Source organism: Lichenostomus cassidix, chromosome 4A (assembly GCF_008360975.1).
Source record: "Lichenostomus cassidix isolate B80296 chromosome 4A, HeHo_3.0, whole genome shotgun sequence".
Classification (NCBI taxonomy): Eukaryota; Metazoa; Chordata; class Aves; order Passeriformes; family Meliphagidae; genus Lichenostomus; species Lichenostomus cassidix.
Window position 1 is genome coordinate 17,545,067 of NC_139485.1, and position 23,384 is coordinate 17,568,450.

The 23,384-nt window shown below is 39.8% G+C and overlaps 1 protein-coding gene across 4 annotated transcripts in view; it reads left to right on the plus strand.

The window, feature by feature from the left end:
- DIAPH2 (diaphanous related formin 2) overlaps positions 1 to 21,815 on the plus strand; it is a 166,892-nt gene extending 145,077 nt beyond the window's left edge. For all 4 annotated transcript variants that reach the window (XM_085060716.1, XM_085060717.1, XM_085060718.1 and 1 more), the window contains one exon: positions 17,304 to 21,815. In XM_085060716.1, coding sequence (XP_084916842.1) covers positions 17,304 to 17,368 — 65 coding nt within the window. In that variant the 3' untranslated portion in view covers positions 17,369 to 21,815. The remainder of the gene's footprint in view (positions 1 to 17,303) is intronic.
- The last annotated feature ends 1,569 nt before the right edge of the window (positions 21,816 to 23,384 follow it).

A 23,384-nucleotide genomic window follows, 5' to 3' on the forward strand; every position in this document is an offset into this window, starting at 1 on the left:
GGGTTTTTGATGGCAGTCAGGATGCACTGGAGCTGCTTCTGGAGCTTCCTGTGCCTCTCAGAGCTTCTGCTGGGATTTTCTCCTCAAAATTGCTGCTCTGGCTCAGTTCTGTGTGCAAACAGGAATTTTATATTGAGGACAGTGTCACACTCATTGAGAGGTGCAATTGGAATTGCTGGGGAGTGGAAATGTCAATAAACAATACACAAAATGAAAGATGAGCAGTCAGGTTGGACATCAGGAAAGGGTTTTGGTTGGACATCAGGAAAGGTTTTTTTTTTTTCCCCAGAGGGTGATCAGGACAGGAGGAAACTGCCAGGGAATGATCAAATCTGAGTTCCCAGAGCTCCTGCACAGTGCTCCATGTCCAGTCTGGTGTTCAGAAATGCTGCAAGGAGCAGGGAGTCAGACCTGCTGATCCTTCCAGTGTGAAATATTGTAGGATTCTGTGTATAAATAGATTGTCATTGGCCTGTTCTTGCTTTTACAGTGTTCCTGCTGGCACAGAGAGCTCTGGGGCAAAAAAAAAGGAAAAAAATCAATGCACAGGCTGTACAGCTTCTGCATCCCCATTTTTCACACCACTGTTAGTTCTAATGTTACCTCCCTGCAGACATGACCTGAAAGCTAAAAATTTACCTAAAAATCATTTGCAGCATCAGTTTCTCTCTAAAACTGCACAAGGCACATTATTTGGATGCATTTTTTTGGCCTGATGGGGCTGGCTGGATGGAGAGGCTGATCTTGGGAGCAGTGTTGTGCTAAAGTGAGCAGCACATTTCCACAGGGCCATTGGGTTAAAATTCTTCCATATATTTTCCCATTCCAGGTTTTTTGTAGGAGGGCTGGAGGGGTTTGGTTTGTCTGTGGTATCAGAGTTGAGGTTTAAAGGTCTGCAGAGATTAATGAAGGTTCCCTTTTTGCTTCTGAACTTTCTACTGTGCATACCCAGACACAGCTTTTTGCTCTGTGTTTTCTTAAAAATTAGTTACTTCCCAATAGGAAATGCCTAAATGGATATTCTGCATGATGTTTTCCTTATATATGTAAAATCATTTTATTTTGTCTGAATTATCATCTAAGTTTACTTTGTAATTCCTAAGGGTTATCAGATGATCATTAAATCTTGATTTTCTGTCAGGAAGAATTAATAATCTTGACTTCTGAATGAATTTAGAAGCAATAGGGGATTGGAGTCAAATATTTGAATACCATTTCAGTGCTAAATCAGTTATTCATATTTCAACTTCGGCTTACTGGGTAGATAAAAAATAAATTCAATTCATAAATCCTTCTTTGCATTTTAATATTTTATTTTTTTCCCCCTACAGCTGGGTGAGGATTGCTGCTTGAGTATCCTGTGTTTAGAACATACTTTCATGCACATTCTGGCACAGGATTTATGTTGCTATGTGCATACATCATATATAATGCTACCTTCAGAATAAGCTGTGGAGAATAAAATCAGAATTGGTTTGTGGGTGAATTGGTCAACTTTAACCAAAGGAAAGCCTGAGTTGAAGGGAAGAATTCCATGTTGTGGCTGTGCCTGCTGGAAATGCCACCTGAGAGGTTGAGCTCCTGGTGATTGTCTCTCCTGGCTGTGTTTGTATTAATTAGTTATTGTTTCACTCCTCAATCACAAGGAGCTCTGAAAGCAAAATCAATGGAGCTGCAAACATGTCAGAGATGTTTGTGTTCTGTCCCTCAGTGCCCAGGGAGCCACACTGTCCCCAGCTCTGATTTGGTGGCAGGGCTGAGTTCTCTCCTGGCCACAGAATGTTCATCCTGCCCTGAGCCTCCCTCTGGATTTACAGGAGAGAGAAAATAGTTTTATTCTCTTCTTTCTTTAATCTGTTTTTTTTATTTAACTCACATGTGCTGCTGCCCAGCATTTAATGTCTTCTCTGATGCTCCATGAAAACGTTTTTCTCAGCTATGTTATTTCCAATTAATTAATTTCTCTGCCTAGTTTTTCCTAGGCTGGCAGATTTCTGCTCAGCTTTTCTAAATGCCATGCCTTTCTCCCTCTATATTTGTGTACAAAATGCACACAGTGCAGATATCCTCAGTGCACCTATATGCTCCATATTGTGGTGTTTATGGCTTTAGGCTTGGAGCTTCAGAGTGTTTTGAACCCATATGTCAGCCCGTCTGTCCTTTGGAAATAAATACATTTTCTTGCCTGTATTTTGTTGTTCCTTCTGTGTTTATCATGAGCTGGAGGATACAATATTCAGCTCTCAGTGATCCTGAGTTTTCTGAAGGTAAATCACGTTTCAGTTGCTGTAGTGCAGCTTCAGAAAGCCATGAACTAAAAGCAAACAAGTGCTGTGAATTCAATCTGAATAAGTGTTTTAAAACTGGATCTACTGACAGTGGTAATTAATCCTTTCTTGGATGACAAGCAGGTTTACTAGAAGCTCCAGGAAATTATTTAGTGAGAAAGCCAAAATCAGTCTGTTTTGCTATCATGAAAGTTAATCTTATTCTGCTTTCCTGTTGATTATACATAGTATTTCTATAAAAATGAATGTTTATACTTTCTAGAATAAGAGCTATTTTTAATAATGCTTTGCTGATTTGTAGATTTTTTTCCATTATATCTCCAAGACAAAGATTCTCCCCTGAACAAGGACTTTCCTGGCAAATGCAACTTTCAGTGCTACTGAAAGCTATTCCACGACTCAGAGAAGCAAAAAGATTATTAGGACAATTTAGACCAGCTAGTTTATTATTTCCTTGAAGCTGCTCTGTAATTGATTTTTGCTCTCAATTTGAGCATGTGTCATAAAAAGCAGAGCTCAAGTTGCTTGTGCTTCATGTTCTCAGACCATGAACCCTTGAGAGACATCTGTCAGTCATGCAGCCTCTGCAGATTCAATCTTTGCCACAAAAAGCAACAAAAAAAAACAAAAAAAGCCACCACAACACAAAGCAGCCTGATGGGCTTTTTTTTTCCTTTTAACTTCTCCATTTCCTTCTGTTTCCCACGCTGACTTTTCTCAGTTCCATGTCATTTTCCTGTGGTACACACATTCCCAAATCACAGTGACATCTCCAGAATTTGTCACAACTTGCTGCTTTTCTTGGTATGTTCTTCCTTGCTGTTAAAATGCAGATTCTGTCAGCGTTGTTTTTCTCCTGTAAAGCCCATCAGCAATCTAATTAATCCAATTAAGGGAGGAAGTTTTCCCAGTTTTCCTCTTTTCTCCCTCCCCTTCCTTACCCTTGCCCAGCTCCCTGGCTGGTGTTCTGTGAAGATGACAGGAGATGATCCTGAGCTGATTTAAGAGTTCCATAAACCTGGTTGTGGCTGTTGGAGTTGTGGATATATTAGCAATAATATTTCACATCTGTGAAATTCTGGACCATTTCTGGTAGTTTTGGGATTCCTGGTTCCACTGAGTCCTCAAAAGGGGTGAAGATGCCCTGTGTAGAATTTTGGTTTATTTTTTCAATGTATGCTGTAGCCTGTGGGCATATGTTAACTATTTTAAGAATGAAGCTAGATAATAGATGTTAATTTATTTTAATTTTGCACAGTTATTTATGAAGAAGTCTCACTGAAGAGTTCTGGCTTAAGCTTTGAACAGATTAGAAATGATAAATTGGCAAAAAAAAAAGCCCTTTTTGAAAAATATCACTGAAACCGGAGCCTTGGCATTTAGAACTGCTAAGAGTGTGGCTGTAAATACTAATGACAAGCCCAAAATAACGAATGGTAATAGTTATTATTTCTGAATCGCTGCCATGTGCTTGCCAAGGCTCGGGGAGTTGATAGGGTGTGAGAAATGTTTGAGGAGCTTTTGGAACCATCCAGTGCAGCCTCCTGCTCCAAGCAGCAGCAGCACCACGCTTGCTCTCTTGCCTTCTGGGTGGTGGGAATGGGAAGCTGAAGTTGTAAAGGGAAAAGGGAATTTGTTTTGGTTTTAAGAGGATTTTAGGTGCACAGTTTGTCAGAGGTGAAAACACGCCAAGAGGCACACCCTGTGTAATGTGTATATAATTTTATGGACTTTGGAAATTAGCATATTTGCTTAAAATTCTTCAGTGAGAAACTTAATAGATGAAGTAGTTGTCCTTTTATTCTAATTACTCCTTCCTTAAATGAGATTGCAGTCCAGTTTACACAACATGTTCCCCAGAGAGAGACTCAGTTCAAGGCTGGAGCCTCCAGTTCTGAGATGGTGTAGAACTCTAGGCTTTCTACTGTGAATATTTGGTTTTTTCACTTTGCCAAACTTCCAAACTGTGCTAAATATCAGACTACAAGAATTATGAATATGTGGGTCTAAGGTACAAAGAGTGTGTGTAGAGAGTGCTGTCCCTGGTTTTACCTGCTGGCTGTCACCAAGAGCACTGGACTTGGGTTTTGGGATTGCCAGTCCCTTCTCTTCATGAGAGCAAACAAGAGCAAATCAAGTCCTTCAGCCTCTGTAGTTCACAGGAACAGTGATCTCCACAGGTCAGAAAGAAAAAGCAGGACAAAGCATCTGAACAGACTGAATTTCCTTCCTTCCTTACAGGAGAAACACAGAGCCTGCACGATGTGAATGACTTTGGAGGTTCTGGGTGAGGAGCAGGTTTTGCAAAGGCAGGGGATTGGAGACATAAGAATCAATGATTTCAGTGTATCATCTGACTATGGGCAATATCAGTGTTATAGATTAAATATAAATTCTGGGGGATGAGAATTAATGTCTAGTTCCATCAGCTGTCAATGCAGGCAGAGCTCTTTAATTGCATCCAGGCAGGCTGGGTGATTAAGCCATTTTCAGAGAGAAAGAAGGAAAGACAGCTTAACTTGGGGCTCAACTACTAGGATTAGAGGCAGGATATCCAGGGCTAAGTGGTTTGCTTAACTGCTGACTCTGTGTTTGACCTTGGATTTTTTAAAGATACTTAGTGAGATTTTCAGCACCACTGAGATGTATAGGAAATAATTCTTCCAGACATCTATCATTGCAGGGAGGAGGATGAAAATCCTTTCTGCTCTTATTCATTCTCGTGTGCTTCAGTGGAAATAGGAGTGGAAATAACATTGCTGCTTGTGGTCAGGGGTTGGCTTTGTGAGTTTTGGGGTGTTGGAGTCTCGATGCAAAGATGATCTGCTTTGCTGGATGAACTGGGACAAGATTGGAGCTTCTGGAAGGATTCCTGCTGGGTCAGAACAGAATTTCTCTGTCCCACTGCCAGCACTGCTCTCACACAGGGTTTATCACTCTTCACCTATTCACCTCTCCTTTCTGGAGGGACTGGATGGTGACAAACAGTTTGGGTAAAATTCCATTGGAGGTGTGGATTTTACTGCTCTCTAAGTTAAGTTAGCTAATATTTTATTTACAAAAAGATGAGTGCACTGCATTTCAGACAGGCTTGCCAATGTATTATTGGGACTTGGTGGGGTGTAAATTGTTTTTCTCAGTGCCAAATTGGTGTGAAGATCCTCCCTTTTTAATTTTTTTTTTTTAGAAACCTGAGGGGTTGTTGGTGACACAATTTAATATGCAAAACAGTCTTCTCTCTGTCATGAATCTCACCAGATAGCTCTTGGCAAACTGCAGTTAGAATCAACCTGTTAAATATCCTCATTCACACACAAAAATCATGAACCCCTCATGGTTTCTGTTGCTTTGCTTTGTTTTTGGCCAGGATTCTGAAACTTTAGATCACATTTCCATGTTACTCTCTAAAGAGATAGACATTTAGCAGCAGATTTAACCTTTTGTACTTCATCTAGTGCAGCAGAAATAAATCACTGGGAGTAAAATTATTTGGAAAAAATAATTTTGATTACAGGCAAACTTAGAAGAAACTGAGAAAAACTCAAAGTAGCTCAGGAGTGTACCAAGTCAAAGTCATTTTAGATGTACATGGATATTTAAAAATAAAATATTGCAACGTGCTGCCAATGCCTTATTAAAGTTGGGAGATCCATGATCTGAAATGAGAATGAAGTTAATATTGTCAGCAGCACCAAGTGCTCTCCTGACATCCCCAGGGGTTAGCCTGGGCAGGGAGCATCCTTTTCCTGCCATTCCAGCAGTATTTAACTGTATTCTTGTAAAAAAAAAAAAAAAAGGAATATTAAAATTCTTTGCATACTTAAGAGTATTTCTTTTCCTTGGATTTTTTCCCTTCTGTACTGAGATATCATGTTCAGCCCTCTGCAAACATGCTGTTTTATGAAATAGTTATTTGCCTTAAACTGAGTCAGTAGAACTCTTGGAATATAAGTAAGCAGATTTGCATAGTTTATGAACAAAAATCTCTGTAACAAACTTTGTAGTAAACCTTTTGAAAAGTGTTTCATCTACAAGTTTGCTTTGCTGCTGCTGCTGAGTAGGAAATTCCAAAATCACAGATGTGAAGTTCATAGAATTAAAACAACCCCATATTTTCAAAAGTCCCCATCCTCACAAAAAAAAAGTCTCTAGAGATGACTTTCCGTATCCAAAGCATAGAAACTTGAAAGTCAAGTTGTTAAGCTGAAATACAAGCTCTTTTTAATTTCCTTTTGCAGTTTTTATTGGAGATTTTTTTCTATTTTCTATTGAAATATTAGGTTGGAAAATTGGAGATGTTTGCTAATTTCTTTTTGGTTTTTTTTTACATTCATGATAAACAGCTGATGAAGTAATTTAAGAGCATCAAAATGTCTTTTATATTTCTTTTCCCCTATAAGTTTATATAAATGTTTCATTGACTTTCCAATGCAAAAGCAGTACTTGGACATCAGCAGGAATTACCATCAAAGTGCAGAGAGGTCTCAACCCTGTTTTACAGAAAATTCTGTCTAGAACATCTATTTAAAGAGGATCCAAACATCTATTTAAAGAGGATCCAAACAAGAAATGTCCTTTGGTGGAAGGTTGAATTCACCAACCAGGCTTTTGCTGGTGAGCTCTGCTGCTCCTTGGACAAGCTGCTCGTGATTTCCATGGGTTTGCCTTGAGAAGCAAACAGAATCCCTTGGCTTGGGGAGTTCCAGGGAAGCAGAGGGAGAAGATGGTGATGGCTAAAGGTCACAGTGAGTCACCAGTGGGTGTGAACTGTTCACACTCTGACTTTGGTCCTTCTGAGGATGGAACTAGTGCAGGTGTGAAAAAATCCTCCCTGGGATGAAATAGAGGGAGCTTGTGGTTAAAAGTGTTTATATCCAGCAAAACATCATTCTAAAGGACATTACCAGCTTCAGGCAAAAAGTATCTGATGGATTAATGTGATTTCAGTGGCACTAAGGATGTATTTTCCTAATCATTTTATCCAGCAGGGAAATTTGGGTTAATTCCTACTCTCTCCCACCCCCGAGAGAAACTCCTGTTTTCTTTCACCTAAATTCATAATTTCTTGTCTGTATGGTAAAACTAGTTTTGCAGGAGCATTAACTGCTTCTGTGCTTTCATTCTTTATGAACATAAAGGGTCAAGTTCTGCTTTATGTGAGCACAAGGTTCACCCACTGAATCATAATGGAGTTGTCCGTGCTCAGCCAAGAAAGAAATTAGACTCCTAAGTTCTTAAAAGTTATTATATTTTACCTCAGAGCCTGCCATGTATAGTCTAAATTACTTTCTTGTATGAATTATTTTAATAAGCAACAGTTTCACATTCACCTAACCTGCACATGCAAATAATATGGATTAAAAGTCACTTTCAGGATGGAGTTATTCTCAGCTTGGGGGTGCACAGAGGTGACAGGTAGTGGTGAGATCATCTTGCCAGGCTGGAAGAGGAACTTTTTTTCCTGTTTTGTGTAGAAAGAAAAAGATGGAAAAAAGGTTTCTGAAGATGGGCAGAAACCTTCATCCTGTGCCAGCTGGTCATACAGGAGTGATGTGGTTTTAAGTTTTCTCATAGCATATTCAATTCCATTTAAATATTGCAAAATGCTGAATTGTAAATGTTAACCTAGCCATGAATAAAAAATGCTGATATTTTATTTAATCAAAAAATAATTATGGATATTCTGCCTTTATTGTATTATTTAAAATATTTCATTTTACATGTAGGCTACAAGTTATTGCAGAGTGGGTTTTTTATATGTATATATATATAGAGAGATATTTTTTTTCTGATGCATAAAAAATACAGGAGACTGACTTTTGCAGACTACAAGGAATATTGTCCTGGTCTGGGTATGAAGAAAAACTTGTTTACACAAACCAGTAGGAAATACTTGCTTTTCAGGAGTGTTACCCAACTCATGTTTTGAAGGAATTTCCTTGTGAGCAAAGAGAGTTTTCTCCCTGTGTTTGAGTTTCTTACTCTGATGCTCTGTGCAGGAAATGCAGCAGTTCTGCATGGAGCTGCAGCTGCTGGGGAGGAGGTGGGCAGGGAGCTGTGCTGAGTGCATCCTCACTCTGGTTAATAAAACATCACCAGGAAGAGCTGCAAAGCTTCCCCTTTGCCTCCATCTGTCAGCTCCTGGTGCAGCTCAGTGCAGGGATTGCTGCTGACTGGGCTCAGGCACTTGTGCAGAGGTGCAGAGCCCTGTCTGTGCTCTGTTTGTCACTCCACTGCTCCCCTCTGCAGAGCCCTGTCTGTGTCTGTGTGTTTGTCACTCCACTGCTCCCCTCTGCAGAGCCCTGTCTGTGTCTGTGTGTTTGTCACTCCACTGCTCCCCTCTGCAGCTCCAGGGCAGGCTGGTGGCAGCTCTGCCTGGCACAGGCTGCTGTTCTCTGTCCCCACAGGAGCAGCCTGGGCTGGGAGGTGGTGGCAATGGGGCTGGCCAGCAGCAGGGGCAGTGCAGCCTCAGAGCCCTGCTGAGCATCAGAGAGGGACAGGCAGCTCTGCATGTCAGCCTGGTGCTTTCTGGGGACAGAGCAGGGGATGAGGAGATGGAACTTTGGGGCTCCTCGTGGGCTTTGAGTTCAGAACCTGTTAGTGTCTTGATTTCCTCCTCCTGCTTGGTAACCTGGCAGTCAACTCACTTTCAAAGCACTTTTCTCACACAAATTCTGGGAGTGGAGGTGTTCATAAGGGAGCTGGGAATAGCTCATTTTGGAAACCGTTTGAAATTCCATTATTGATGAGGAGTACAGTGTATTAGCATCAGACCAGATCTGTTTGAAATGGGAATACATGATTTTTGCAGTGTCACACACTGCTCCTCAGCAGTGAATAAGTACAATTAAAACAGGGAAGCACATCTTTCACATCAGCAAATCTCTCCTCTCTGACATGAAGTTCTTTAGTAGAGGCTCTGCTTTTACTGCTGCACAACTACTAAAAGTGTGTTTGGAGTCATGAGAGAAGAACCACAATCTCTGTGTTTCAGGATTTGGATTCTTGCAGTACTGAAGCAGACAATTAATTTACTCTCTGGAGTTTGCTTCACCCTTCTGATTCATAAACTAAATCTTTTCACTATACAGGAGATGAAATAAAGGCTGCAAATGAGAGGTTCAAGTGAAAAAATATCAGAATAATGTAATTTTATTGCAGCAGATCACTTTTTCTTTGTTACTTAGTCCTGACCTTGCTGGGTCTGACACATCCTATCACGTGTCTTAGTCCTTTTTTTTTAAAACTGTTTCATGAAGTACTTTCATTTGTCTCATTTGGCTTAAAACAAATCCTACATTCATGTCCTAAATGTTTCACTAGTCAGAATAATTAAGTTGATCAGGTCTGGGAGCACTGGAAGGAAAATAATAGGGTCATTGAAGCATTCAGGCTCTAATGGGAACCTGAGTTCATTCAGATATCAAATCTAATAATTGCTTTACACCTGTACACACATTCCCAGAGAGCAAGTCCACATGAAAGCTTTAGTGCTTCCCATGCTCTGTTTGAGGGAATCTTCCTCCTGTTTCTAAAAGACTTAAGTTGTTTGGATTTTTTCCAACTTTGTTCTTTTTTTTTTTTTTTTACATATCAGTTGTAGTTTGGCTGATCCCTCATCTTTATGCACTGGGAAGTATTTTCACATGACAATCTCTTATTAAAAGTGTGATGTGATTAATGGATTGCAAATCAGATTTAATGGCAATCAGGAAACTAAGCAGACTGTCATCTGAGTTTCAGTGCTGTGGAACAATTTATTAGCCAATTTCTAATGCACTGTTTACAATTTACCAGTGTTCAAAGGCTGAAACTGGGTTTCTACGTGATTATGGGTACAGCACAGCAGGAGGATTGGAGGATATTCATAGCCATGGTTGCTCCTTGAAAAAGGCAATTTCGTAAAAATGAGGTAAAAATCAGTATTGCTTTGTGAGATTTTATGGGAAATGAAGCAATAATTATAACTCCTCAGTTTAACTGAATTCTGTGCTAAATCTCCCAAAATGCTGGTGGTACAGGCTGTCACAAAAAATCAAGTAAATTTTATCACAATCAAAAATAAAAAAAAAATACTGCCTAGGAAAATGCCAGCTCTTCATAGCAGGTCTCAGTAAATTCCAGCCTCAAATGCTGGTCACAGTGCTGCTCGTTATTGGAGGGGATTTGAACTGATGCAATCGTTCCTCTTCATCTTCCCTTTATTTCCCCACCTTTATAAGTTTACTTCTCAGCGGAGAATTTGAGCTGAAAAAGAAATGGGAAATGGCTGTGTGTGTGCCTGCGTGGTGCTGACATGAAGGCCTATTTTTCTCTGTAATTTTAAAGGCCAATTACCCTTGTAGGAAAGGAGGAAAATAGATTGATTTGTCTTGTAGCCCCTGAGGCAGGAGTGTGTTGTCTCCAGCTAAGGCTTTTCCAGTGCAGCTCTCGTGGAAGAGCTTTCCCTGCATCTCCCAAGTGGTGCTATTAACAAAGAAAGCAAAGGCAAATTAAAATATTCAACAGATCATTTAAAGGTTTAAGGAATCTTATCTTACTGGGCCAATTCTGTCTTTTGGTATTTTTTTGCTTTGTTTTTAAAATCTTAAAGCCTGGAGTGAGCAATGGTAAAATTTCCTTTAAACTGATTACTTGAAAATGGGGTTTTACCAATCCATTTTCATCCAACAGATACCAAATTTCATCTCTAAATAGGGTAAGTATTTATTCCTTTATTGGAATTATGATCCAGATGGCCAAGATCCTCAATTCTGGGTGAGGAAGTGTGACTTTGCTGCCTTGGCTGTGGTCACAGCTGGATTGCACTGAGCTGCTCAATGTCATCCCATGCCAGTTAGCATTAAAACTTCTCACATTATTCCTCTTTCAAGCATTTTTGTGTCCAACGCCTAGAACACAAATAAATGGGTTTTCTAGTGATGTTCTGCATTTTCCTGCGACTCAAAGGCTACAATTAACAGTGCCCAGCAAGCTGGGTCTGAGTGGCAGCACAAAGATTAGAAGTGTCTTTGTTCCAATTTAATCAGAATAAAACTCTTTTGTGGCGAGGCTTAAATTCCTTAACTCTCTGCCTGTTAGCCCTGCTGCTGTAGCACAGTGCTTCTGGGCATTAACACATTTATTTAGCAGGTTCAAGAGAATCCAAACAGCCCCATATCTCCTCAGTGAGGGATTGTTCCCAGGGAATGGGCTGGAAACCTGAAAAGGAAGGTGCTGCGTTGCCTAAATGGCTGAGCAGCTCTGAAGGCAATATTTTGGAGCAGAACAGGACGTTGCTGCCTGCTGCAGATAACTCAGGAGATGTGCTTCTGCTTTTTTCCTGGGGAGGAACCATTCAGTCCTCAGGGATGTCCTTTTAAGTGCTCCAGTGCCCCTTGGTGCTTTTTCTTCCTCCTTATTTCTTCTGAAAGCTTTTCTTACTCTCAACACCTTGCAGATCAATATCCTTGTGAATATCCCACTAACCAGGGCAGGAACATGTTTTTGAAATTATTATAAAATCTACCAATAGTCTCATAAAATCTACCAAATTATTGTAAAATCTACCAAATTTACCTTTTTAATGAATGTGTTTCAGCTGTGCTATCTTGATTTTGGGGGCTTTAAAAAAAAAAAAAAACAGACAAAAAGCAAACACCAAAACCCTGCTGTTTTTTGGCCTAAGGGTAAGTTTGTTTTTCTCGATCATAACATTTATAAACCCAGGTTATCACTCAGCTTCCACATGAAAGTCTTGACCTAAACCAAAATAAAACAGGATTTATAGAATTTGACCTTACAGCTGCAGGGTTTGCTTGAAATCTCAATGTTTTCTTTGAAATTGATGCTAAAATAACCTTTTTAGCTGTCCTTTAAATTTGATTGTCAAGAATTTGAGATTCTGTTTAGCAAATAAAAAAATAAAAAATAGCTGCCAATAGGAATGTTGGATCACTTGACCAGTTCTCCTTTTTGGTTACAAAAATATCAAATCCAAGTGAATGTCAGATGCCCCTGAGTGATGATTATAAAGGGGCTAATTCAGATTTTGCCAGGTGTTGGGTGCCTGTTCAGGGTGGAATAAGAGTGGTTCAAATACTTCAAGATTAATAGAAAACCCATTAAGTTTCCCTTAACCCAGTTAGAAAAAAGTGTTTTATTTGCTTATTTCATCTCTCTGCAATAAGGATCTTTCCAAAAGAGCTATTTCAGAGCCTTCCTGAGATGTTATTTCGGCTCTATTTCTCCCAGAACTGATTTTTACCTTATTGCTATTTTTTTCCTATATAGGCCATACTTTTTGAGAGATCAATTTGAAATCAAATCTCCCCGAGATGGACTGAATCCTAACAGAATTGAGGTTAGCAGAGCCATTTTCTCTCAGGGCGTTGTTCCTCAAAAAGGGTTTTGCTCCAGACAGGAACAGCAGTTTTGGATCTCTTATTTTCCTTTCCTGGCTGTTTTTCTCAGTTGGGATCTCCAGTAATGTCAGAGGGACAGGACAGGCAGTGTGGAGCTGAAGCTGCTGAGGGAGGGCTGAGATGGATGGATGGATTTCCCTGGATTTTCCTTTCCAGAGCCACCAGTGCTGCTCTGCCTTGGGTTCTGTCAGTTCCATTGGCCAAAAGGATTTAAATTGCATTGTTGGGAAGTTGAAGCTGGGAAGGTACCTGAAATCCAGAAAGAAAAATTATTATTATTATTATTATTATTATTATTATTATTATTATTACTATTACTATTACTATTATTACTATTATTATCGTTATTATTGTTATTTTTGCCATGGGTCATTCCATCAAGCAGTTGGTAATTTCCTTTTCCAGCAATGCTAAGTTGGCTTCAGGTTTCCCAGTGCTTGAGGAGCTCAAGGAGAAAGCTGGAGTTCCCCAGGCTCAAGTGGGTTGAATTTAACCTAACTTGTCACTATTTTAATCAATGGCACTAGAGAGAAAATGTTTAGTTATCTTGATGAGAAAGAAAGTGATACTTGTAAAATGCAATTCAGCTTTTCCCTTTTTTCTAAAGAACAAATGCCAGTGTCATCATTATTACAGGTGAAGTGTTTGGTCCTTGGAATTGTCATCTGTTGTGACTCTTCATCCATTTAAAACTTACTTAAATGAGTGGTTTTCTCAGTTTTTCTGTAATAATTTTATACCTATAGGAAATTCTCTTGCTCTCCTGGCTGTTTTCCATGTTTTCCATTGCACTTGCTGCAGTGCTTGGGACTGCATGAGTGTTTTCCCTTTGGTTGCTCCTGAAAACAAGATGTGTTTCAGTAGGATTTCCTAGTGAACAAGGTTTTACATGAATGAAGAAATGAATGTTTGATGTAAAGGCTTTCATTGATTCCCAAAGGCACGGGCCATACAAATTCCCTTACAGCAGGCAGTTCTGTACCTTTTGCATAGTCAAAACTGTTTCAAAAAGATGAAATTTTCAATATTTTATTAATTGCTGAGAGTTCTACCTCCTTGCTACGATCATTTTCAAGGCAACTCCAAGCAGTACCTCCTTTCTGTGAGCATTAAACAGCTTTTATTATTACTGTCAGCTCTGGAAAGGTCAATTCTTTCACCTCTGGGAGGTTATTCAGGAGGGGAAAAGGAGTCAGCTGAGGTACCAAGCCCAAGGCAGCAGTTTGGAATACATTTATAATTTTAATATAAGGGCTGAGAGATAATGATATAAAAGAACTTTTATTTTTTTTGGCTACAGGATAATGCAAATTGCAATCAGGTGCCTGTGAGGTTTGGCTTTATGGACTCTGGCTGTTCCATTATCAGATCTCTGGGTGTCACAGCCAGTCCATTGCACTGCACAACATCTATATTATTGCCAGCATTGATTGCTCATAAAAAATAGGGTTTATAATTAGGAGAGCATAAAGTTACTACCTGGAAGAGTGGATAAGAAGAAAATGAAATGAAAAAGTCACTTAATCTCAGTGTTGCAGTTCTGCAAAGTACCATTTATTTTTCCCCTCATATAACTGAGTTCTGTGTTGATAACAAGCTACTGAGTTAATAAATCTGTCACAGCTATTGAGACTTCTTTTTTAATAACAGAGCTAATGAAGGAGCATTAAGGAAGGGAAAAATACATTTTGCAGGGTTTATTCCCATCTTGGTAACTATACTGAGGGCAAGAAGACTTGAGCAAGGAATTGTTTTTATAACAAAACCAATATATTTCTTCCAGTGGGGTGTAAAGTTGGCATGATCACCATTGCATTCCAGGATTAAATATACTAAAAAGGAGCTGCTGGTTTGATTTCTCAACATTTAATTTTATATTTACTCCATTTTCATTTGATCCAGCCAGCTAAAAGATGAAGATTATTTTGTGGTATGAAAATCTGTTTTGTTTTCCATTTTAATCCTTCAGTGTTCTACCTTTTCCTGCAGTAAGGAAAGATCCATTGAGCAGATTGAGAGGCCACTTTTGAGGTCATGTGTTCATTTCTGAGATAGATTGTAATGGCTGGAATAGAGCAGGGTGGGTGTGCCCTGCTTCCAAAAGAAATGGACTTTGGAGATTAAAGTGAGAAATAAAATTTTCTTCCCTGCAGGTGGGGTTACCCAGCAGCCCTGAGTTGTACACAGAATTATTGCTGTGTTTTCTAGTCATGTTTGCATGTTTGAAGTGTACACCTGAGCCTTTGGGCAATGATTTTTACTTCATTTTAACTACTTTTAGGATGCTGCTACTGTCTCTTATTTTCCCTCTCCATCCCCCCATATTACAAGCAAATAGTTTTAACATTTATTGATGTTGCAGTGGATTTTATGCCAGAATAGTCAGTCATGTTTATAGGGCAGTCTTGCTTTGTGTTGTATTCAATATGGTTTGCTGCATATAAAAGGTAAATAGAGATGTTGGAGATAACTGAGTGTGCATGTTGAAAGTTTTATCAATTTAATGATTTTTTTCAAGATTCTTGCCCAAGTAACTGAAATGCCAGCCCAGTCCAGTTTCACATCTAATAGGAAACCCTTTGATTTCACTTAACACATATGTACTAAGGAAATACTTTGTTATTACCTCAAGAAAGAAGGTGGTTTTTTGGGTTTTTTTGGTTTTTTGGGGTTTTTCTGGGGGTTTTTTTGTGGTTTTGTGTTTTCCTCAAGTCCCAACCCAGTTGTGCAACTACAGGAGAAGCTGAACTGTCGCTTGCAGAACATAATGGGGACAAAAACACCCGAAAAGAGCAAATCTAAAAAAAAACCCTCAAACTCTTTTAATCTGTTTTTAACCTGTATAGTTGATGGGCTTGAAATTTTACCAAGAGTGTGATGTTGAAGGCTCTTCTCCCCACGGAGAGCAAGCATCACTGGACTCCTCAGCAGTGCCTGCCTGGGAGGAGCAGCAGCACCCTGCAGTTGATGACTTCCCTTCCTTTGTGCTTCAGTTTCCAGGTGCTTGGTGGCACTGCAACCAGCGTGGAGATTTATTCCCATGCAAAACAGATTGACTTAGGGTAATTTGAATACTTTATGCATGGCTGGATTCATTAGGAGAGGGAGGCAAGGCAGAACTATAAAAAGAACTAATAATCTTGCTAAAGGAGCCGTTAATTCCCTATAGCATGGCAGACACTGCACTGAGCAGGAAGGGCTGATTTGCAGAGCCTGAGCAGTCTCCACAGGCAGCCTCTGCTCTTGGTCCAGAAACAGATCACACAGATGACTTTCTTTGTCTTCTCTAATTGCCTGGGCCATTGCAGAGTGCTGCAGTGACTGAGGTGGGGAAGAACCTCAGGAGGTCACCTTGGCCACCTCTGTGCTCAGGCTGGGGTCTTGTCCAGCCCAGGGACTGAGCTCTGGACACGGAGCTCCACAGCCTCCTGCACACCCCATGGCCTTGGACTGCCCAGGCAGGAGTTTGCTTCTGCCCAGCCACGTCCTGTGTCCCCAGAGAGCACCTTCCCTGCAGGTGTCCCCAGCTCCAGGTGGCTCCTTGCTCCCTCCTTTCCCCTAACACACAGGGCTCCAGCCAGCAGCCTCCTGCCAGATGTGTTTGTGCCCAGATGTGCTGTGGGATGCTCTGAGCCCCAAACCTCAGTGCTGCCAGCCTGGGCAAGCACAGGGAGCTGAATCCTCATGGAAAGCTGAGCAAACCTGGGTGCCTGGCAGGTGTTTTGCTTCTCAAGTGACTTCTTCAGGATATCCCAGCCCTGTGGAAAAGTCCCTGCTGTGTTGTGGGACATCTTGGTGCTGCAGCAATGTAGGGGCTGAAGTGACAGAGCAGCAACTGAACGGGACAGGAGGCAATGGAAAAGGCAGGAGCAAAAATAAAGAAATTGCATGGCAGAAACTCGTTTTCAAAAGGAAAGATGCAAACCTGCAGAGCACTAAGTGGGGTTAATCTGCCCCTTTGTGTGTGTGTATTCATCGCTTTAAAATTTCATTTTAAAGGCATTTAGGAATGTGGCTGGGGCTTGGTGATTGTTTTCCTGTGATAGAGACCTATTTATTATTCATTGCAATAATTACTGTGTAATATTTTATACCAAAAGTTGTTCGCGTTGCACAATCAGGAAATGCTTCGGAAGTGGCTGATTTAATGTTCTATTTTTAACTCTGTGCCAAATTATCGTGAATGCTGTTGGGGATGTTAGACTTGCAGCATCCACCAGGTTTTCTCACTGCACTGGTCGGTGCGTTCTCATGAAACTTGAAAAGTATTTTTCCAGAGATTCTGTGCATAAATTACTTATAAAATTGGAAAGGTTTTTACCCAGAACTTCATTTATTGTGTGCTGTTTCCAAGGGGACTCTGTTCCAGGATTCTCCTAATGCTTTTATCACCCAGCTCCTCTGATCAAGAAAGTAATTTATTGCTGATTGCAGAACTCTTGAACTCAGTCTGGCAGCTGCAGTGTGAAACTTCTCTGATCCAGTCTCCTACTTACTTATTTACATAGCATTCGGAATGATTTCCAGGGCTGTTTGAAAACCTCTTGACATTGCATTATCCCTGTTTCAAATCTTCTGGTGATTTGTTTTTTTTCCTCTCTTTTTGTTACAGATAACAAACGAGTAACTTTGGAAAGGTCTCGTTCTCGACACAATGGAGCAATTGCAGCTGTATGATTCTTCTGATGCCAAAGAATTAATGAATTGTTTTAGTTACAATGAAATGGATATGGCTTTGGAAAGGGTTTAGCATCCAAATTGGCAATGATCATAAAGGAATCCTGGTATTGATTAAATGAGACGGTGTAAAAATATGTAATTTTAAAGCTGTTGCTAAAAAAAAAAATCCACATACTGTATCTTATTACCCCAACTACCAAGATCTGTAAACAGTGTTAAACAGTAGGGTATATATCTTATTTTCTTATGTTCTTTTTTTTTTTTTGCACCCCTTTTTGTTCAAGCTGGCAACTCACATGAAAGGAGTTGGGGATTTCTAGGTTCTGTTTCCTATGGGTAAGAAAATACAGTTCTGTTGAAAGAGTACAGCTGTGGATTCCATTTGCAGTTCTGATTTGAACATGAAAGGAGAAAAATAATAAAATTGTATGTTAATAAATTCAGAGATGAGCTGGTCTACATTATCAGAATCTTTTTTGTAACCATGAAAAAGCAACACCTAGCCCCAGTCAGGCTGCTGAAAACCTTATCTCAATGTAAAGCCTGGTGGATTCAGCTGTTCTAGCTGTGAGTAGGATATACCACATATCTACACTTCTGCTGATATCATGATGTGTAGTTACTTATCACTGCTAAAAAGAAAAAAAAAAAAAAATTAAACAAAACACAGCATAGGATTTTTCCAAAACTCTATCAAGGGCAGAATATGTTTTTAACTGTATCTAAGGAGGGATTTTTCTAATTGTGCACTTATATATTCTTTATAAAGATATCTGGGGGAAATATGATTGTCCTGTTTTACTGATGCTCAAATACCTGTGTGTAGGTTTTTAGAGACAAGCTACACTCTGAAGTCATTCAGAACTGCCTCTGAGTTCCTCCTGTGTTTCTCAGGTAAAATATGTAGCGGGATCTCCACTGGTGGGCTTTAGTGCCAGAAAACTGAATTTTCTCCCTGGAGCACTGGCCAGCAGTGCCCAGGGCTGCAGCAATCTGATTTTTGGGAAGCTCCTGCCCTCCTCCACGTTCCCAGAGCCTTGCACTGCAGCTCCCCAGGTGAGCAGTCAGTTGTGCACTGACACTTTGTCCTGCCCTCCCTGGGAGCTTCTGTCCCTTCTGTCCCCAGGGGATGTCCAGCTGCACCTCCCTGCTCACTGAAGGGTCACTGCTGATCTGGATGGGAGGGAGGATCTGCTGGAAATTCCAGTGGAATTGCTGCAGAAGTTGCTGAGCTATGATATTTAAAAAAAAAAAAAAAAAAATCAGGATGCTCTAGTAGCTGGCACTTGTTCTCAAATTATTGATGCTTATCACTGATTGATGAAATAATATGAATACTTTTATTGCCTGGTGTTAGGGGAACTTTGTTCTTTTTTTTAATGTTCTCTAGAGACTGTTGAAGGTGAGGTGTCCCGTGGTTTCTGTGCACAAACTGCTTGCTCTGGAGGCACATTTGCCCCTGGGCAGTGCACTTTGCACTACTGCTTGAGCCAAGCACCCTTGTACAGTGAATTCCTTTTGCTTCTCTGCTGAGAAACCCTTAAAACTGTCTGACTGGTTTGGGAGAAATTCTTACCATGTCAAACTGCATATCCAGTTATTGTAAGAAAAGATACAGCTCCTTTTCAATCTAGTATTGAAGTTTTTTAGGTTTTTTTTTTTTTTCAAAACTTGTCTTCAGAGAATACAGGGGGTTTGCCCATAGCTCTAGACATAGGAATACCACTGAAGCCTAGTGAAATGCTTGCTGTCAGCTAAATGCTCTCCCTCAGCTGTTTGGGGGTTTTAGTAACAAACTAAAGAGTTGTATGGTACTTCAGGAAAAAAACAAACAAACAAACAAAAAAAATCCAGAAAAAGCCCCATGCAACAGGATTCTGTCTCCTTGCTTATTGGTAAGAGCTAAAAATGATAATATCCTGTTTTGTGCAAGGTCAACATCAGCCTGGCGTTGCAGCAGAGCTTCTTGAAATGGAACTATTAAATTGACAGTGACAAAAACGTGCTCAATGTACAAAGCCAGTTTAAAGGATTAGGTTCATCATGTCTATATAAATCAATAGTGTCTTAGGATTCAGATTTCGAAATTAGCATTTTGCTGGGATTTACAAGCATTGCTATAATCTTTGTATGTGAAAACTCAAAAGCTCTCCACAGACTCTTTCTACGATAGCAGTAATTATTAGTGCACAAGTTGTTCATTTCCATGGGTTCTGTTTTTTTTGGAAAGCTCTGTGAAAGCTGGCTACAGATTTTCGAGAACCAAATCTTAGGAAACAAAAAACAAAAAAAAGGCAAATCCAAAATAACATCATCTGATGCTTCTATTTTACTACTATTTTTTTCATATTTGAAACATTTATATAATTTAATGGACATATCTGTTAGAACAAAAGTGTCTTTCAAAGAAAAACTAGTTTAGAAGATAATTTATGTAAATATAGGGTGCTCGTATTTATGAAGTCTAAAATATTTTCTGAAATTGATGCTGGTCACTTTGTCTTTTGATAGTTTTTCAGTCTATATTAAATTGCAGATATTTTTAATGTTTTTATTATTGATCTGATTTTCAGAGGTGTCACATGTTTATCTAGAAGTGTAGAAGAGTAGCACCTTTTTCAGAAATGCACTTGCCTTATTTTCTAATTTTAAAAGAAAATATGAAATATATCAGTTAAATTATATTTGTATTCAAAGTAATCCCAGAAAGAAAATCACTGGAGGGTTCATACATAAATTTCTTGCTAATTATGTTTCACTCTCTGTCCTCTGAGACATGACGTTAACAATATACCAGCACATCTGTTTGCATTCACATTCTGCCACTTTACAAGGACTGAGAGAGATTTTTCTAACAATGTTACACTGTTTACATTTCTTAGTTTATTTGAGAGGAAGATCATTTTACCTTTGCGATGAATCGAACTAAATTTCCAGCTGTCATGGGAAGGGAGTGTTGAAATCATGAACAAATGTACATTTCTGTTGCTTGGCTGCTGCTGTGCAGATCAGAAATGTCACCCCTGGTCTTGGTGAAGTTCCCTGAGAAAACAAAGCTAGTTTTGTTTTCCTGCCAGAACACGGTTTGTCATGTATGTTTGTGTGTGATCCTGCAGGGATTGTGTCCAGCACACCCACGAGGCTTGGGTGGAAATCAAATTGTGGTCCAGAGCTAAAGGCAGAGCAAATCAGAGCCTCAGGGTGCTGCAAACAGCTGCAGGGAGAGTTCCCAGCAGTGCTGTTGGTGTTTGTTCTGGTTTTAGCTGACTGTGGTCACTGTGGAAAATATCATCTGAAATTAGCTGTTCTCCTTGAGAATTCACATACAAAAGCGTTCCCACAGTTCCCTTCTGTAATATGCAAATAATCATGAATATCTGTATATTTTTGCATTTTTGTGTGTGGTATATGTACTACCTCAGACAAATGCTGTAAAAAAAACCATCATATTTTCATGGTTTCTATCCAAGCCACAATTCATTAGTAACCTACTTTAAATTCATCCCACAGCACACAAAACTCTGAGAATCTGGCTGAGTTTTAGGTTTGGCTCTGGAAATCCTCCTATAGCTTTTGTTCAGGAAAACTTTGCAACTTCGTTCAGCTTTTGCATCCCTCAGGCAGATGCTGCCCTGATGGGTGACTTTAGTCCTTCCTGCCCTGAGAACCAAACAGGAAATATTGAAAGCTGGTCACAGTTCTGTGGGAGCAAACTTACCTGTGTATGTAAATTGCTTCTGTTCCATTCAACAAAGGCTTGGCTGAGTTTCTACTTTGCTGTTTGCCTTCCAAGTGCTGCAAGGTTGGGCAGAACAAGTGCTGAGCAATGTCAAGCCCACCTCTGATGTGCCATACTGTATTTGCAAGTTACTCATTTTTTTAAGTAAGTATTGTAAGAAACCTTTTTCTCCTGTGGTATCTCCACACATGCCCACGCATGCACACGAAATGTACATAGAAAAATTGAAAAATTTAAAAAAAAATCCAAGCAGATAAAGCCAAATCCCTCAGCTTCAGGTGTGTCCAGGTCCCATAGTGCTGCTTTTGTGCTCGAGGGAGGGAGTTGTGCATTGTGAGTCCTGCAAGCACCCACTGCTGGCACTGGGAGAGGAGAAGGGTTTGTCCTTGGAGTGCTTTTCTGGCGCTGTTTGAGGTGATACATATGCCACAGAATGTGAACAATAACCTATTACAGCTCAGTCAGTCTGCTCTCATGCACCATTTGATTTCCCTTTTGGAAGTCATAGGACTCCTGATGCCAAAAAAAAAAAAATTAAAAAAAAAAAAGATATAAAAAAAAAGGTGACAAAACTCATGCATTTCTATTTTTTAAACAGCTCTGTGTTTGTATGTAATGTTTAAAATAGGAATTTGATGAAATCACAGCCTGGCCATTGTTAATCCATGTATTCTGAAAACTGTAATAAAGATATACATAACATGATTCTGGGAGATGCACCAATGTTTTACTTGATTATCATGATTATTTCTTATTGAGTACCATCCCCTCAAAGCCTGGGTTTGTTATAGAAAATTGTCATGCTGAAAGTACATTCCATTTTAGCTTGCTGTCATTTTATGGATTTCTGGGTTTTTTTACTCTGAGGTGTCAATTATATTTGACTTGAATTTGGGGAACAAGCTGCCTTTTCCAATGAAGGAGGATTTTAAAAACCAAATCATCCAAGAAAGTATATAATTCAAAAAAACCCCAACATTTAATTTTTACAAACATAACAATAAAAGGGAATCAAAGAACAAATCCCATGGGTCCATATTTCTTTTAAGAGGCTGGACTTCAGTGTAGAATTTTAAAGACAAACACATAGTCAGACAGCTGATTTTCATGTTTCCCAAATTATTTAATTCATTCCCAAAATGGTCATTTTAGAACAGAACTTGACAGAGTCTTCCCTTCAAAACTGCCAGTTGCACATTAAACAAGTTAATGATGTCACCATAACAGAATAAACTGCACAACAGTGGAGAGAGACAGCATGGAATTTTAGTTAAAATTCTGATTGAATAGAACCCTAATGAATGTGAGCAGCCATGTTGATACAACTCTCCTTAAATAACTTTTTATATGTGGAAAAGATGTACCCTGGGATGGTCAAAGGCACCATTTTATTTTTGATTGCCTGAATTACAGTTAGAATGCACTGTTTGATATGTGAGGAAGCAGCAGAGGGATATTTTCTTATGGGGTTAACATAAAAAAAAGAAAACTTTTAAGTGAATATAAGTGAATGTAAGTGCTAAGATTGTCCTGATTAAGGAAAAATGCAGCAATGGTGTCCTACATACACCATGTTTTGTTCCTCATTTCGAGGTGACTGCTCTTGCCTTGCTGCTGTGAGTCAGGCTTTGCCATCAGCTCCCAAGGCTGTTTGGTTTCGGTGATCAGCAGGCAGAGTTTGTCCTCAAACAAGCAGCAGGTGCCTCGAGAGGGAAATGGTTTCTGTTCCTCCCACTCGTGCTTGAGGAATCCTGGTGTGAACTGCAGGTTGATGGTGCTCTGCTACAGAGAGAAGTCTTGCTCACATTTGGTATTTCTGCACGTTTGGGCTCTGCTCTTCCCCTCTGTAAATCCTTCCAGTCATCATCTCAGAATTTGCCTTCCCTTCCCACACTCTTGCAGAGAAGTCAACATCACTGGGAAGCAGTAAAATTATTAATACACTCAATTGATTTTCTCCCAGTTATTTGATGAGTACCTAATGGCCTCAATTAATCCCATTCATTAGATGTGAAGCTAAGATTAAAAAGGGAAATCCAAATAAGGGATTGAGGTTTTTTGCCTATAGTCTGTGAGCAAACACTAATTGAGTGCAGAACATTCACAAGGTGCTGGAAGGGTTTATTTGTGTCAGGGAAGGAAGGAGGCCAAGCTGAGAACCCATCTGAGCAGAGGAGATGATCTCAGCCCCATGCTAACAAAACCACAGCATTTGGGGTCTGTCTGACAGCAAACCTCCAGCTCTGATGAGGACAAAGTGCCCAGCTCTGTTCC